The sequence below is a fragment of the Panthera tigris genome, chromosome A2 (genome assembly GCF_018350195.1).
Source record: "Panthera tigris isolate Pti1 chromosome A2, P.tigris_Pti1_mat1.1, whole genome shotgun sequence".
NCBI lineage: Eukaryota > Metazoa > Chordata > Mammalia > Carnivora > Felidae > Panthera > Panthera tigris.
This window is the reverse complement of record NC_056661.1, coordinates 70126398-70144436: the sequence shown is the minus strand read 5'-3', so window position 1 is coordinate 70144436 and position 18039 is coordinate 70126398. Positions and strand designations below refer to the sequence as shown.

Genomic DNA, 18039 nt, shown 5'->3' with positions numbered 1-18039 from the left:
TCTCCCATTCAGGCTGTGCCTTGAGGAAAAGGGAAGCTGAATCCTGGTCATGTGCCTCAGCAGGCTGAGACATTAGGCAAAACAGAGGTTATATGGGGAGGAAAAGGAGGCTACCCGGCATGGAGGAAGGAGAGCAGGGGAACAACACAGCTGGACATCTGCCTACAAAACACAGCGTGAATTACACAGAGCAGGCTATCAGGGGCAGGGAGGTTTAGGAAATTTCTCTGAGGATTTTGGGGGCAGAGGTAGGAGATCTTAGTATCCCTGCAGTGTGTGGGTGCCCCCCCCTCCGCCCCAGCAGCATGCCTGCAGAGCCACCATGACCCACCATCCTTGCCCGGGTCCAAGCCTTTAGCACCTCCAGCCTAGACTGCTGCTGTGGCTGGTTCCCAGCTGCTTTCCCTAATTCACACTCTCGTCCTCCAATGGATTCCCCACCCAGATGGCATCATCATCCTCAGTGCATAGCTCAGCCTCTCTCTCTTTTTCAGCAGCTAGCCAGCCCCTACATCAGTGGTTCTCAGAATTGGTCCCTGGACCAACAGCATCAGCATCACCTGGGAATGAGTTAGAAATGCAAACTCTTGCCTCTTCCCTCCCCAGACCTTCTGGATCCGAGAAATTCTGGGAGGGGGGGCCAGCAATCTGTGCTTTAACAAAGCTGCAGGTGATTCAGACACAGGTCAAGTTGGCAACTCTGTGCCTAGAGAATCACATTCAAACTGTGGCCAGGGCATCCTGTCAGCACTCCCCACCTCCCCCCCCCCCCCCCGATGCCTTAGTACCGCCCGGGAACCACACACCCTGATGCCACCCCTACGCATCTGAGAGTCCCCCAGGTGAACCCTTCTGTGCATGGTAGTCCACATTCTTTCCCTACAAGCTTCCCAAAAGGTTCACACTGACTTCAAAATATATACAGCTTGGGTGGGGTGCCTGGGTAGCTTTGTCAGTTAAGTGTCCAACTCTTGATTTAGGCTCAGGTGATGATCTCCCACTTCATGGGATCAAGTCCTGCATCAGGGTCTGCACTGTCAGCCCAGAGCCTGCTTGGGATTTTCTCTTTCTCTCTCTCTCAAAATAAATATATAAACATTAAAATATATATGTGTGTGTGTGTGTGTGTGTGTATATATATATATATATATATATATATATATACATGCAGCTAGGTGTTTCCGCATCTATGTCTTACACATCAGGACAGTTAATTCACGTTGCTAGAGTCATGGCTTATATTCTGTCCCCCTCCTTGTCCTGTCTTGACTATGTATGTTCAGAGGGTGATATCCTATTCTCATCCTGACTTTGATCTAAAAGTCCAGGATACAGCCTGGGCATATTGGAAGAGTTAGTAAATATTTAGCAAGTACCTGGCCAACTGCCAACTGACTGATTCCCCAACTGGGGAAGAAAAATAAAATGAGCCTTCAAATCAGCAGAAAACATTCATTTGTCAGCCAGCATGTGTCTAACATTTAATATTTCCACAATTCCTGCCCGTGGTATCAGTTACCTGTCGGAGAAAAGTAAGTGAGCAGGACTGTTATTCTGGCTTGTAGACTTGTCACAATAACGTAAAGGTAATGTGATATCTTAGTTACAACGTTTAAATTACTTCCCATACCATTATTTTGGACTTAGCCTGGTTTTGTTTAATGCAGGGCAGAGGCTGTTTTTGTGACTAGTTATTATTTGTGTTGATGTGTAAAATGTCACTATACTTGAAACTCATCACAGTTTACAAAACAAAAAGAAGTGTAGCCATCCAGAGATAGTTGTCTTGTTAATTGTTTTGGTATCTTATGGGAATTTTAAGCATTTCTTTCCTGACATCCAAGACAATTCTTCACAGATTTCTCCAGTTATCTGATTCAGAACATCAGCCCCCAACAAGCCAATAAGCAAAAGTTAATTCCTGTCTTTCCATTTTCTGATGCAAAGGTATCAAAATATTCAGCGAACCATTGCAACAGAGAGACCAGAAGAAGATTCTGGAGGCCAAAGTTGTGAGCAGGTCCCAACAGGAGGCAGTGGAGGTGGTGGGAGCGACTCAGAGGCTGACTCTTCTCAATCAAGCTTAGGTATGGGAGGAGGGGGGCCGAGACTCCTGGGATGGCATTCAGCGGCAGTGTGACAGAGAGTGTGAGCCCCTGCCCTGCCTTGTGGGATGGTGCCTCGCAGTGGGCCTTGGGAATGGAATTGGGGAGGTCAGGGTGGAGGGGAAAGAGGCTTGGTGCCAGCAGGGAGAAACAGACAGGAGTTTCCTACCAGGAACATCAAGGAGAAGTGAATTCACAGTAAGAGAACTCATACTTGTGCATCAAGGCAATTTGTTCAGTGGCCTAATCATTTCTTGTTAAGTAAATTTATCTGTTGGTGTCCTAAGGATTTTCCACTTATAGATAAAACATGCAATGAAATTTCACAGTCTACTTCAAAGAAGCCCCATGACAACACTAGGAATAATTATTTGTTTGCATTTAGAATAAAATACAATTCCCCCTGAGGGGGCAACCTGGAGTAAAGAGGTTTTCCAGAGAGTTTACCTGATGCACTCCACCCCGGAGTCTGTTTACCTAATACTGTAGGCGAGGCATCTGCCAGGGGTCTGCTTTTCATGTCTCTGAATCTGCCTGAGTGGAGCTCAGACAAGAATATTCGAAAGGCATAGGAGACTGCCTTCAGCTTTTTATACCCGTGATGACGTAAGCTTATCACGGTGACATCCTAATAATCCCCTCTCTCTTAAATTGGGTTAAATGACAGCACACTGGAAGCAGTGAGCAAGCAGGAATGTGCCTCCCGTTCTGCCAGCTCGCAGCTGCCTACAGTGATGCAGATTAGTGGACATTTTCATGTGTGTACACAGTCCCACCAACAATTGTAACTGCATCCATTCTATTCATTTTACCACATATGGTAGCTAAACTAACTGGCTTAGGTTTTTCTGTTATTAATTTCTTCGACCTCTGGGAGAGATGTGGTAAAGTGGTTGAGTAATTAAAAACATTAGGAAAACAATAAACAGAAAATTTCTTTCTGAGTTTGGTATTAGATCCCTTGGCATTTGCTGTGTAACAAACTATCCCAAAGTGTAGTACCTTAAACTCCCAGTCCTGCATCTTTCCCACAGGTGAGCCATTGGCGCTGAGCTCCGCAGGGCTCACGCATGCATCCTGGGTCAGCTATCAAACTAGCCACTGGCTGGCCGGCCTGAGAGGACCTCAGTTGGGCCGGCTTGTCCCTATTCCCCGTAGTGTCTCATCTTGCACCAGGGTAGGCCAAGCTTGTCCTCACGGAGGTGCAGGGTTCTCAGAGAGAGTGGGGACACACAGACTTCTTGTAACCCTGGCTCAGAACTTCTGCCAAATCCTGTTTCTTAATGCAAGGTACAAGGTTGGCTCAATTCACCAAGGGGAGAGGCACAAGGCTACCCCAGTTCCCCAAGGGGAGAAGCTGCAGTCTTGTACAGGTTGGTGTGGATGCAGGGAGGGCAAGAATTGTGCTCCTTCCTGCAAACAGCCAAGCTATGGTTAGCAACTCATAAAGAGAATAAGAAGTAAAGTCATTGTAATAAAAGGGACAAGATGTTCAAGGACCTGAGCCTAACTGAAGTTATGCAGAAGGTCTCTTAGGAAGCAATGACTCTTAACTGGCACACACAAAGTGATACGACACCTGCTCCTGTCACTGTGACACCTGATCAGATCACCATTCAGAACAACAGTCTGTTCCAGCTGTCTGGGTGAAGGTTTGTGTGCTGCTGTTGTAGAGAGAAGCACTGTATTTGAAATGCCTTTTCTGATGCATCCTTTGCTTTGCTTCACTTTTTTTCCAGATCTGAGGAGAGAAGGGTCACTTTCTCCAGTGAACTCACAAAAAATCACCTTGTTGCTGCAGTCCCCAGCAGTGAAGTTCATTACCAATCCCGAGTTTTTCACTGTACTACATGCCAATTATGTAAGTGCTCCAGAACGCCATAAAGAGCCCACCTGGCTCCCATCAAACCCAAAACACTCTTTTGCAAAGTTGTTTGATAGATTAAAGAGGGTAGCATTTTAACCCTGGCAAGATTGAAAAAACAAAAAAAAAACACCTCAGCCCACTGTTTTTGTTCTCTGTGAGTCTCCCAAAAAGGAGAAAAGCTGGATTGGCCATGCTGTTGCTTCTTCAATTTTGTTAGGCTCAAATGTATTAATGTCAGTGAAAGTGGTTCAGAAGTAAATGCATGTTTCTCTTACTGTTAAAATTTTAAAGGAACAAGATTCTGAAGTTGACAGATTCCCTTCAGCCTGGATTATATTATAAAATCACTTTCATTAAAGAAATTTTGAAATAGATTTCTCCTAGATAAATATCTAGTTTTCCTTTTAATAAAACTAGTTGTTTAAGTATCATGCTTAAGTTATATTTGATGTGAGTTTTACATACAGTTTTTCTTTTTCTTTTTTCTTTTTCTTTTTTTTTTTTGTATTTTCAGGAAAGCAATGACATGCTATCACTATATTCATTAATCCTTTCATTTGACAAACATTTTCTGTGGACAGATACAGACCTAGGTGCTGGCATTACAGAGACAGTGTGACACCTGAACGGTACAAGCTGCCCAATTTCTGCAGCAACAGACATGTACAAAGACCAGCGTGATGAGTCAGGACAGGGCCTGACCTCAGGGAGGAGTGAAATGCTCTGAGAACACAGGAGATATAACACAGGGGAGCCATCCCTGATGAGGCAACTGCTGAATTGAGTCATAAAGGTTGAAAGTTGGTGGGGAGAAGCTCCAGAGAGAGGGAGAAAGGACACAGCTGTGACCCAACCCAGCTGGGGGTTGGGTCTGTGAGGGTGGGATGTGGTGACCCACAAAGCTGGGAAGAGGGGCTGGAGAATGAGTAGCAACACACAGGGTAAATCATGAAAAGGAGCCTGGCTCTACTTGGGAAGGAACCAACAACAGTCCTAGGCATTTGTGTCACATGGTCCAACGTTTGATTCAACATCTTCTCGAGCAGAAGTGCAGGAAAGATGAAGGAGCTGTGAGGCTAGAGGCTGATCCAGGCTCATAAGTGAGAGATGATGGAGGCCCGCCCTAAGGAAGGGGCCAGGAGAATGGAAAGGGGGACAATTGTGATGGAGGAGTGGTGGGAGTGAGGACTGGAGAAAGTCTGAGTCCTTTCCACTTTGGGCACCTGAGTTAGGGGGTGTCTCCATTAGCAGGTGCAATTGTTTGATTAGGTGACAGAGGCTATGGCTGGGGTGGAGACCAGTTTTTAGCAGGTTATATTTGAGAAGCCACTGGGACATCCATTGTTAGACCCAGAGCATCTGCCCACTAGTACAGGGATGAGTCACAAAGGGGGACACAGATGCTGGATATTGGTGCCCTGGAGCACTGGGCCAGCAAGCAGTGTTTGCTTTCACCACATGCACACCAGCCTTGTGTACCATTTGGTGTCGTAGACTCTGGTTCTAAAGTTCTTTCTTGTCCAGCAAGGAAGCAGGATACAGGATTAAAATTCGAGATGGCTAATGTCCAGGAGGAGACAAGAGTCCAGATTAAGCGTCCTTGCTCTGTTTTTATTAGGATCAGAAGTCTTACAAACGTGGTGACGGACATACACAAAGAGACAGTAAATCTGTGAACATTAACTCATGGGTGTGAGGGAAAGGGGGCTTCGAAGATATCCAGTGTTAGAGGTTTGGGTCAATATAAAACAAAATCCTGGTGCTGGGCAGATGGTTGTTAACGGAAGACATGAGGTGCCGTGTCTGTTTATTTTAGCTCCCCAGGGGATAAGAAAGCTAAAGCATGCTACCTCAGGGTCAACAAGGTGCCTTTATTTTGCTAATTAGCTCTGCTTTGAGCAACTTCATCCAGCAGAGGTCTATAGCCCTATTTACCTGTTTACCTAATCTGGTCCTTCCTTCCTGTGAAAGCAGCTTTCTGCCATAGTACTAAATTGGGGGGTGTAACCACCCTCAATACCTAATCTTATTTACCTCATATACCTTTGCATTGGGGCCTTTGCCCCACCCTCTCTATACTGGGGCCTTTGCCCGGCCCTCTCTACACCTATTTACCTAATCTTGTTTACCCAAACTTGGGTGTGAGCATCCTATGGCTTTGTAATTCTTTATGCCTTGTTAACCCATCAGTGCAGGGTCAGGGAATTCCTAAACTTATTTCCCACAATTTGGCACAATTGCAAACTCCTGAAACTTTCTTCCTGTCTTCTCATCTCCAACTCGTCCACACGCAAAGGTCCAGCCTTAAATCCCCAGGGACCTTAAGTTACTCCTCCTTGTTACAGACCTATAAGAGGAGGGAGGGCAGACCTGTGCAGACTAGGAAGGAAGGGTGGAGGAGAGAGGAGCAATGGTCCCAACGGTGGAAGGAGACTCAAGAGAGCCCAGTCCGGTGCTGACTGACAGAGGAGGGACGAGGGGCAGGAGAGCCTTTGAGATGCACCCGGAGGTCGACAGTGTCCAAGGTTGCAGAGGAGCTTTGGGTAGAGATTGCCAACAGGCCCATGTGTGTTTACGGTGCACATTTAATTTGGGGGCAAGATCTCCACCTCTGAGGTTTCCCCCTCAAGGCTCACAATAAATCACTGTGTTAGCTATCAGGTTACACTTCGTGGCACTCAAAGTGTACTTGGTCTGTGTTTTTCTTACCCACCTCCTCCCACACCCCACCCAAATCGTCCCTGACCCCCTCTCAGGGTGCCTACCGAGTCTTCACCAGTAGCACCTGCTTAAAGCACATGATTCTGAAAGTCCGGCGGGACGCTCGCAATTTTGAACGTTACCAGCACAACCGTGACTTGGTGAATTTCATCAACATGTTTGCAGACACGCGGCTGGAATTGCCCCGGGGCTGGGAGATCAAAACGGACCAGCAGGGAAAGGTGAGTGTGCCTGTCATTAAACAGGCTCTTTATGTGAAAGAGAAAACCCATGAGAAAGTGAGCAGGGAAATTGTGAGGACAGGAAAGTCTGTGTCTCAGAGGTGTGCCATCAGCTACCAGGAAGAAGAGAGAGGTAACTATTCACAGCAGGGTTTCCATCCTGTATGGGAAGTTTAGCGGCATCCCTGGCCTCTGCCCAGTGATGCCAATAGCATCCCCACCAACTTGGGATATTGCTATATGTCCCCTGGAGGGTATAATCATTATGCCCAGTTGAGAACTATTGTTTCCATGATTTTAAATTTAGGTTTGGAACCTGAAACCAGAGTCTGTTCAATGACCTTTCTGTTGTTATGCCTCCTTAGACAGCTAACTCTCAGGGAATGAAATTATTAGTTAAATGGGAGTGACATTATTAGATTACTTGTTGTGATTTTCCTAATAAGCCTTCAGTTCTCATTAAAACAGCCTGACAAACAGGTAGGGTGTATTAGGCCCATGTGATGTTATTGGCTTGCATTGTGCCTTCGTGTGACCTTAACCAAATTGATCTTTCCCAGTGATGTTTTGGAAGCGTAGTTGAGTTTGCTAAAACAAACATGTTTTTTTCTTAATCACTATCAGTGACATCAAGGTATTCATAGGACAGGCTTAACTGTTTATTAAAGAATAGTCTCTGTGTATTCCTTTATGATCTGCGGAAGGGAGAATCCCTCCCTTTTTTGGGGTCAAAGGAATCAGAAATTTTGTCAGAAGACATGTTTCGGGGGGAAACTACATTACACAGTTCCTATGCCCTGTGATGGTCAATGTGCAAAGCTGCAGTTCCCCAAAGTAGGTTTATAGGGCATCGTTGTCCCCTGGGGTCCACAAATTCCTCCCCACAAACCCTTAGCATGTCTCAGAATCTGGCTCTCTGGAGTGTGTGGAGAAAGGATTTCCACCAATGCAAGTGTGTTAGTTCCATAAGACTGTCTGATCGGCTCCTGTGTGGTTGGATGAGTTGGAAGACAGTTGGGATAGGGGGCAGGGGTGGCTTTGTGTAGTAGAAAGGCCACCATAGCCAGAATCTGCTCCTCGGGACCTCCTCTTTTACCATATGTGTCTTCCACTTGGAGAATGACAGTGGTTTATGCTGGGAGGACTTGGAAATGTGTGTTAGGGTGGGAAATAAAGCCTGAGCCGGAACAGAAAGTAAAGGAGCATCTCATCAGAGCTGGGGTGCGCATGCCTCATCTCAGTGGTCTGTGGTGGCCCCAGATACATTTATTGGTTAACCAAGCTGCGAAGAGTACACCACTATGAATCAATGAACAGAAGGGGTCACTATGGTGTATTATGCAAATAGCCCATGCTCATGCAAACACCTTGCTTAGACTCAGATCACCATGAGGCCATGACTGCAGCTCTCACACTAGGGTTCAAACAGCAGGAGGCCCAGTGGGATGCCAGGGAAACCCCCCTCCCAGTGCCATCAGTCCTGGTCCTCCGTGGTCCACGTGGCCTCCTGGTCATCACAGTAGCAAAGAAGCACAGCAGCTGAGACATGCACCAAGAATTTTAGTCATCTTGAAGTGCATATTTCTGGAAAAACATTTCCCCCCTAATTTTGTTTAGTGAGATGGTATCATATACAAAAAAGAAAGAAAAAGTCTGCATCTAAAATGAAAGGGCTTGGGGAGCCTGGGTGGCTCAGTCGGTTAAGTGTCCGACTTCGGCTCAGGTCATGATCTCGCGGTCCGTGAGTTCGAGCCCTGCGTCGGGCTCTGTGCTGACAGCTCAGAGCCTGGAGCCTGCTTCAGATTCTGTGTCTCCCTCTCTCTGCTCTCTCTCTGCTCTCCCTCCCCCACTCTCTCCCTCTCTCTCTCTCTCTCTCTCTCTCTCTCAAAAATAAACAAACTCTAAAAAAAATTTTTTTTAAAGAAATGTGTCATCACAACCCACAGAGTAAAGAGCAACAATGGAGGATAGAGGGGAAAATAGGAGGAGGGGGATGTGTAAAAGGCTGCCCCATCCCATTCTAAACACGTTGACTGGGGGCAAGTCCCTTTATAGCTGAGCCCCACGTTATCATAAAATAGCAGTAATAATGCCTGCCTTCATGATTTTATAGCCAGATGTAAAGAGCAAATAAGTGGATGTGGGAATCTATGATAATACAGCAGATTAGTAATATCTGCTGTTCTTCCTCTTGATGCTGTGGGAAATATCCACACACAAAAATCCAACATCAAGACTGGCAACTGGGAAGAATGCGAGAATACCTCATTGCTAAAGCCCATCAATGATGGGAATAGGTTGAGAAAAATATTTTTGGACTACATCCTACAGGCTCAGCCCTCTGACTTGGAAAGAATGTGCTGCAAAGGAGCCTGGGATTTAGGAAACCCACTCACCGAGAAATGGTGTGGTGATAGCTCTCTATGCAAAAGCCATCTTCATAGATGGCCAGAGCAGGTTCCAGAATGCCACATCACCTTCTCATCCCATCTGCTTCTTGCTTTATTAACACATGCAGAGACGACAGCCTTCGTTTTTAGTGTATACCGTAGTAGGAATAGAAGGACCAGGACCAGCTGTTTGGGGTCTTTGATCATCCCCACAAAGGGTGACAGGGACAGACCTCTGAGAGTTGCACCACTTCAAGAGGACTGGAATAAAGGACCAAATGGCATCTGACTCATCTCTTGTCTTGGAATGGACACAGCCTCCTACCAACTTCGGTAGAGATTGTGTGTGGGCTTCAAGTGGGTCTAGGCCTGAGCCGATGAGGGGGCTCATCCACCAGAGACGGGGTGGGGCTGCAGGTTTGAGGGCAGGTTTGCGGGCCCTATCTGGGGCCCAGATGAGGCAGAGGCAACCTCTACAAAGGAATGGACACAAAACAGCAAAGTTAAAAGGAGCCTATGAAGACTAAACTACGACATGAAGGAAACAGAATCTTTATCTGAGAAAAAATATATCTCATAGTATAATATTCTTCAGAAAACAGAAACATTTCAAAGGTATCTGATTATCATCCACAAAATGTTTAGGAGAACTTGACTTCTATTGAGTGAGAAGCAGCAGCCACAAACAGAAAAAAAAAGCTGAGAAGAAGCAGATATAAGAAAAAAGAACTACCATGTGATCTGGTAATCCCACTTCTGAGTATATATCCAAAAGAATTGAAATCAAAGTCTCAAAGAGCTATCTGAACTCTCATGTTCCTTGAAGCATCATTCACAATAGCAAAAATACAGAAACAAACTAAATGTCCATTGACAGATGAATGGGTAAAGAAAATGTGGTATATAAGAAAGGAGGTGGGTGGGGGGATGGGTGAAATAGGTGATGGGAATTAAGGAGTGCATTTGTTGTGATGAGCACCAGATGATGTAAGAAAGCGTTGAATCACTATATTGTATACCTGAAACTAATATTACACTGAATGTCAACTAAGTGGATTAAAATAAAAACTTTAAAAAAAAAGATGTGTTTGTAAACTTATGTGTACAAGCATATGGGAATAGAGCTGCTTTTAATTCAGTGAAACTACACAGTACATAATGCATCTTTCAGGTAACATCTTTTATTAAGACCTAAGTGTTAAACAGGTGTTGGCAAGGATGTGGATGAGGGGGTACCCTCTTGCACTGGAAATGCATTTCCTCTTGGTGGAAATGCATACTGATGCAAACACTCTGGAAAAGAGTATGGAGATTCTTCAGAGAGTTAAAAATAGAACTACCCTACAATCCAGCAATTGCACTACTAGGTATTTAAACCCAAAGTAATACTAATTCAAAGGGATACACTCACCCCAATGTTTATAGCAGCATGATCTATAATCATCAGATTATGGAAAGAGCCCAAATGTCCATAGACTGATGAATGGATAAAGAAGATATGGTGTATATATACAATAAAATATTACCCAGCTATAAAAAAGAATGAAATCTTGCCATTTGCAATGACATGGGTGGAACTAGAGAATATTATGCTAAGTGAAATAAGTCAGTCAGAGAAAGACAAATACCATATGATTTCACTCATATGTGGAATTAAAGAAACAAAACAAAGGAGCAAATGGAAAAAAGAGAGAGGCAAACCAAGAACTAGACTCTTAACTATAAAGAACAAACTGATAATTAGTGGAAGGGAAGTGGGTGGGGGACTTGGGTTAAACAGGTGATGAGGATTATTGAGTGCACTTGTGATGAGCACTGGGCGATATAGGAAAATGTTGAATCACTATATTGTACACCTGAAATTAATATTACACTAAATCAACTGGAATTCAGAAACTTATAAAAAAATATATGGTATATACATATAGTGGAATATTATTCAACCTTAAAAATGAAGGAAATTCTGACACATGCTACAAGGTGGTTGAACCTAGAAGACATTATGCTCAGTGAAATGAGCCAGTCACAGAGGGACAAATGCTGTACAATTCCCCTTATATGAAGTATCTGAAATAGCCTCAGGGTAACAGAGCCCAATGGTGGTTGCCAGCAACTTGTGCAGGAAGAAATGGGAGTTCAGGTTCAATAGGTGCAGTTTACCAGTTATTCAAGATAAGTAAGTTCTAGAGACCTAGAGACCTGCTGCACAACATTGTGTTAACAGTACTGTTCCATCCTGTGCACTTAATACTGTACAATTAAAATTTTGTTAAGAGAGTAAGTCTTATGTTACATGTTCTTACTATTTAAAAAAGAAAGAAAGAAAGAAAGAAAGAAAGAAAGAAAGAAAGAAAGAAAGAAGGAAGGAAGTAAAAGGGGCGCCTGGGTGACTCAGTTGGTTGAGCATCTGACTCTTGGTTTCAGCTCAGGTCATGATCTCACAGTCCATAGGTTCGAGCCCTGCATCAGGCTCCACACTGACAGCTTGGAGCCTGCTTGGAATTCTCTGTCTCCCTCCCTCTCTCTGCACCTCTTCTGCTCACTCCTCTTTCTCTCTCTCAAAATAAATAAATAAACATTAAAAAGGAAAAATCAGACAAAATAAACGTTTTAAGATTGCAAGGAAAGCAAAGTGTAATAGCATAGGGATAAAACAGAGCAGAACTGATGCTGTGTAAAATCAAATCACTGATATAGGACATGGAAACTAGCCTCAAAGTGAGGGAGGGAACCAGATTGCAAACAAAGAGGGATAAGGTTAAAAAAAAAAAGTAAAAACCAAAAAGAACAAATCTTACCTTTTCAGCAAGGCCTACCCTAACCACCTAATTTAATACAAAAAGCATCCCAAGATCTCTAACCCATGTGTTCCACCATATAATTTATGTATTTGTTAGATTTACTGTTTTCTCTGTTTCTCCTCGCAGAATTCTAAGCTCTTTGAGAAAAGGCATCTTTGTTTGCTCATTGATGAAACCTCAAGGACCTAGAATATTCCCAGCATATAATTGGCAGTCAATAAACATCTCTGTTTGATGAATGATCTATAGATGTTTCTAAAGAAGAAACCAGAATAATAGGTACAGCAGCAAAAATTAAATACTAAATATAAATATTAATTAAATTAAATTATTAATTAAATATTGAAAATAAAACTCTGTTCTAAAATAAATTGTTCAAGTAGGCAGATTAATTGGGCTCACTGAGTTATAGTAAAATCAATTAAAATAAATTCTATATCTACACATACTCTGGAATGTGTAGATGGAGATTTAAAAAAATCTTACCAATGTATAGCCATGATAATATGAAAGTCACCTAAAAAAGGATAAAAATAAGACAAGCTTAAAATTTTCCATTTATACAACTCAACTATAGAAATCCACAGGGCAAAGAGTACAAGTTATTGGTGAGAAAATATTACAGCCCCACAATTCCATATCCAGAAATTGTGTCATTCAAGTGTGAAGACACTAGAAAAATTTCAGAGCTCACATCCTCTTTTCCCTGTCCGAAGTAAACACCAAAAGCCATTTTCCAGATGGCTCACAAATGAAGCAGAACAAGAAATCAATAATGGGGAAAACATAGTATAAATGGACTATGGTAGTGAATCAATCAAATACAGGAATATTAATACAAATAATTGATTTTAAAATGCTTTAAAATGTTTTGGAAAAGACTCAATAAAATATGGGAAAATATGTATAAGGAAAATGGAATAAATGTATAAAGACAATCTGAATCATATCTCTAGCCTGGAATAAAATTGACAAGGAAGCAGAAAGGGGACCAGAGAACGGGGCAAAGAAGGTTGTGCTAAGTCCCCAGTTGAGTGTAAGAGAAGTCAAATTGGATAATTTGAAAAACAAGGGCTAAATATAGTTATTTGATCAACTTAAAAGGCAACTATTTGTACCATTGAAAACAAGATTGCTGTTTCAAATTCCTACAAAAATAAAATCAAACAAAATACAATTTACATAGTAAAACACCAAAAAATCCACCAGGAAGCAAAGAAATCAGAAATAATAAAAATAAAATAACATAAGCACAGCCAAGCATAATAGTCATAGTGGTAGATGGAAATAGGATAAACCTGCATACCAAAAGGAAAACACTTTCAGATTTAGTAACAAACAGATCCAGCTTATTAAAAGACATACCCAAGAAATGATTCAGAGAGTTTAAAAAATAGAAGAATAAATATTAATAGAATTGGAAAACATTAACAGGAAAATCAGTGGCGGTATATTAATATCATACAAAGGAGAGTTCAAATCCAGAACCATTAAATGGAGTCAAAGTAAGATTTTATATTAATCAATGGCACAACTAAAATAAAGTTACAATAATCATATATCTTATGAGTGAAATAACATCCTACCATATGAAGAAAACTAGAAGAGAAATACAAAAGGAAATGAAATAAATACACAATAGGAAAATGTGTTTTATATCCATCAGTTTGACAAGCAGACGAAATAAGTCAGGATTTGAATAATTTTGTATTAATGGAACATATATACTTTTGTTAAAAATAGAGCTAACATAGAGCTTAATTACATACAATTTTATTTGTCAATTGTACCTCAATAAAGGTGGAAAAAATAGAGATTACATGAATGGATAAACAAAATGTGCTATGTGCAAACAGTGGAAGATTATGCATCCTTAAAAAGGAATGAAATTCTGACACATGTCGCAACATGGATGGACCTTGAAAACATGCTAAGTGAAGCAAGTCAGAAACAAAAGGACAAGTATTATATTTCACATGAGGTATCTAAAAGTAGTCAAATTCATAGAGACAGAAACTAGAATAGAAGTTCTCAGGGGCTGGGGGAGGGAGGCAATGAGGGGTTAGTGTTTAATGAGTACAGAGTTTCAGTCTTGGAAGATGAAAAAGTTCGGGAGATGAATAGTGGTGATCGTTGCATGACACTCAGAATGTACTTAATGCCACTAAATTGGACACTTAAAAATTATTAAAAGGGCAAAATTTGTGTTTTGGACATTTTACCACAATCTTTTTAATAAGGAATAAATAGTTTACAACTTCTTTACAAGATCCTATGGAACATTTTTTTAGGGGATAATATTTTGTAACACAAAGGAAACAAAAAAGCATAAAATACTCATGTTGCATTCCATGGCCATAAGTAATAGAGCTAAATTTTAAACAACAAATTTAAAGTCAGTCAGAAGAAGACAAATACCATAGGGTTTCACTGTATGTGGAATTTAAGAAATGAAACAGATGAACATGGTGGGGGGTGGGGGCAGAGAGAGAGGCAAACCATAATACAGACTCTTAAATGTAGAGAACAAACTGAGGGTTGATAGAAGGATGTGGGTGGGGGATGGGCTAGATGGTTGATGGGGATTAAGGAGGGTACTTGTTAGGATGAGCACTGGGTGTAATATGTGAGTGTTGAATCACTAAATCCTACATCTGAAACCAATATTACACGGTATATTAACTACCTGGAATTTAAATAAAAACTTGAAACAGCAACAAAAATAAACAATAACTTTAAACACAATCATCAAAAACCAACTATTTGCCACTTGGAGATTCAAAACAGTATTCTTCATGACTATTGGGTTTTAAATAAAATCAAGACTTATAAACCATTGAGAAATTATTGAAAATGCATATCACCAGTACTTAATAAAATGTGATATAGAAAGACTGTGCTCAAAGGATTTGCACATTGGTTTTTATTATCAAACAAGAAAAATTTTAAAATACAGGCTTTCAAATTAATAATTTAGAGAAGGTTAAAAAGCAACAGTAATTGAAGCAAAAATTTATTTCCAAAATTTATGTGACAATAAAAACCCAGAAGTTCATGAACTGGAAAACAGTATAAGAAATAAAGGTAAGAGTTGTTTTAGAAGAGAAATAAATCAATCTAAGGAAAATAATAAATAAAAACAAGGAATGAGTTATAAGAGATGCAGGGAAATTTTAAAGAGAAAATGCATACCTACTTATATAAATGTTTGAAATCAAAGTTAGAAAATCTAGAAGATGACGTGCCTGGGTGGCTCAGTCGGTTGAGTGTCTGACTTCACCTGAGGTCATGATCTCACAGTTCATGAGTTTGAGCCTTGTGTCAGGCTCTGTGCTAACAGCTCAGAGCCTGGAGCCTGCTTCGGATCCTGTGTCTCGTTCTTTCTCTGCCCCTCCCTGCTGGTGCTCTGTCTCTCAAAAATGAATAAATGTTAAAAGAATTTTTTTTTAAAAAGAAAATCTAGAAGAAATGGATAATTTAAAAATAAATATATGTGATTTAAAAATTGACTCAAGAAATACAAGAAATCAAGTGGACTTATGGAATAAATTGGAAAATGCAACAATGAATTACTTGCCCAGTGCCACGTTTCTTTATGATCTATTCCATAGTGAAGGGAAAAATAGAAATAGAAACAGCATAGTTCATTTTTTGGAGCAGTCATATCTTTGCTAATGAAACCAGACAAAAAGCAAAAATCATTGGCACAAATTTCAGTAAATTTGCACCGTAGAATTTTACTCAGCAGTAAAGGACAAACTATTGGTACAACAACTTGGATGAAGCTCAAGGGAATTGTGCTGTGTGGGGGGATAAAAAATCCCAAAAGGTTACATAGTGTGTGATTTCATTATAGAATATTCTGGATGTGACAAAATTACAGAAATGGAGAACAGATCAGTGATTGGCTGGGAATTGAGGGGTGGAGGAATAAGGGAGGGAGATGGGTGTGACAGAGGGGCAACATGAGGGATCCTCATTGGAGAGAACCATTCAATAACTGTGGTGGTGGATACGTGAACTTACACAGGTGATAAAACTGTGTAAAACTAAATACACACACACACACACACGAATACGAGTAAAAGTAGGGAAATCTGATTTAAAAAAACAAAACAGAACTGTAGGCAAAACTCACCTGAGTTCTAGAAAGTTCATATTAAAAAATAAAGTTGAGGGGTGCCTGGGTGGCTTAGTTGGTTGAGCGTCCGACTTCGGTCAGGTCATGATCTCATGGTTCGTGAGTTTAAGCCCTGCGTCAGGCTCTGTGCAGACAAGCTCAGAGCCTGGAGTCTGCTTCAGATTCTGTGTCTCCCTCTCTCTCTGCCTCTCCCCTACTCATGTTCTGTCTCTGTCTCTCTCAAAAATAAAATAAAACATTAAAAAAAAAGTAAAATAAAATAAAATAAAAATAAATGAAAGTAAAGTTGAATTAGATAGTATATTGAAAGAGTGACCCACCACAATTAAGTAGGTTTTCTCCCAAAGATGTAAGGCTCATTTACTACTAGTAAATCTATTATCTCTAGTACATTAACCAATAGTTTGTAGGAGAAATTTTAGTTGATTATTTTAAGAAATGCTATACAAGTACATGATAAAAATTAAGTACACATTTATATTTTAAAAATAAAACATAGTTTTAGTAAATTAGAGATGTAAATATGTTTTCATGACATTATAAAGAAAGTATTAATTTTCTCTTTTATGAGAAGTAATTTTAGATTTAAAGAATAACTTTTGTCATATATTGGAACATGTAATCAGACATACTGCAAAGATTTATGAACAAGAGTGTTTACTGAAGCATTATTTTAAAGCAGTAAAAAAGTAAAATGTCCAATGAAAGAAGGTGCTGAAATTATTATGCATCCATCTGAATACCATATGCTTACTAAAATTCTGTGTTAAAAGAATGTCTAATAACTTAGGGAAATGCTAAAAAAATAATAGGTGAAAAAATTCTTCCAACAAAATTGTAAGTACCAATGTGGGGAAAAGATGTAAATAATTGTATATTTGCATAAGAAAAGAAAAAATAGAAAAAAATTTATCAAAATATTTTGGTGATTACCCTTAGATTGTGACATTTGGGATGATTTTGGCTTTCTCCTTACTTTTTTATCCTTTTAAAGTTTCTTCTCAGGGAGACTGCTAATTCTTTAACCAAAAAAAAAAGAGCATTTATTTAAAAAATAAATAGAATGCTTCACAAATTATTAATTACTAGTTATTTTACTGTCTCAAAGTCTCCATTTCTCTTCTTTTCCATCGTGAATAAAATGCTGTGATCATGACTCTGTAACTGTGTACTGTAAAGTGCTTATCAATGGCTGGTATTGTTTCATTCAACTACTGAGCAAACAGATGCACAGTGCCCCAGTCTTCAGTCTAGTTTTGAGCAGATAAAAAGGAGGGACAGAAATAAACATGAAGACTGAGCCCCGTCGCGTTCCCTTACATTACTGACTTCATTTTGGCTCATTCTCACGCAGTGTTCTTTTTTATTGGTCTGTCTGCAGTCTTTTTTCGTGGACCACAATAGTCGAGCCACCACTTTCATTGACCCCCGAATCCCTCTTCAGAACGGTCGCCTTCCCAATCACCTGACACATCGACAGCATCTCCAGAGGCTCCGGAGTTACAGCGCTGGAGAGGTAACACCCCCAGGTCCCCTGCCACCTTCACAGTTCCATAGGCCCCTCCTTTAGTGGGGCCAGCACTGTTTTAATGGTTGGGATCTAGGATTGCCTGTTCCTCAAGGGCCTCTGCCATATCCACACTGCTCTGTAGAAGAATGATAAGTCAGGGACACCCACTGAACTCCCTAGACCCATCTTCAGATCGCCTTCCTTCTGCCTTCCCTTTTGTCCTAACAGTTGTCACTACGAAAAATCTGTCTAGCTTAAAGGAAATTGAAAATGCAGGGTCAGG

General features: G+C 40.9%; 1 protein-coding gene across 1 annotated transcript in view; it reads left to right on the top strand.

Moving 5' to 3' along the window:
* HECW1 (HECT, C2 and WW domain containing E3 ubiquitin protein ligase 1) overlaps positions 1–18039 on the top strand; it is a 400133-nt gene that overhangs the window by 310594 nt on the left and 71500 nt on the right. Inside the window, exons 16-19 of the mRNA XM_042963608.1 lie at positions 1948–2087; positions 3845–3966; positions 6729–6914; positions 17628–17762. Of these exons, the coding sequence (XP_042819542.1) occupies positions 1948–2087; positions 3845–3966; positions 6729–6914; positions 17628–17762 (583 nt within the window). The remainder of the gene's footprint in view (positions 1–1947; positions 2088–3844; positions 3967–6728; positions 6915–17627; positions 17763–18039) is intronic.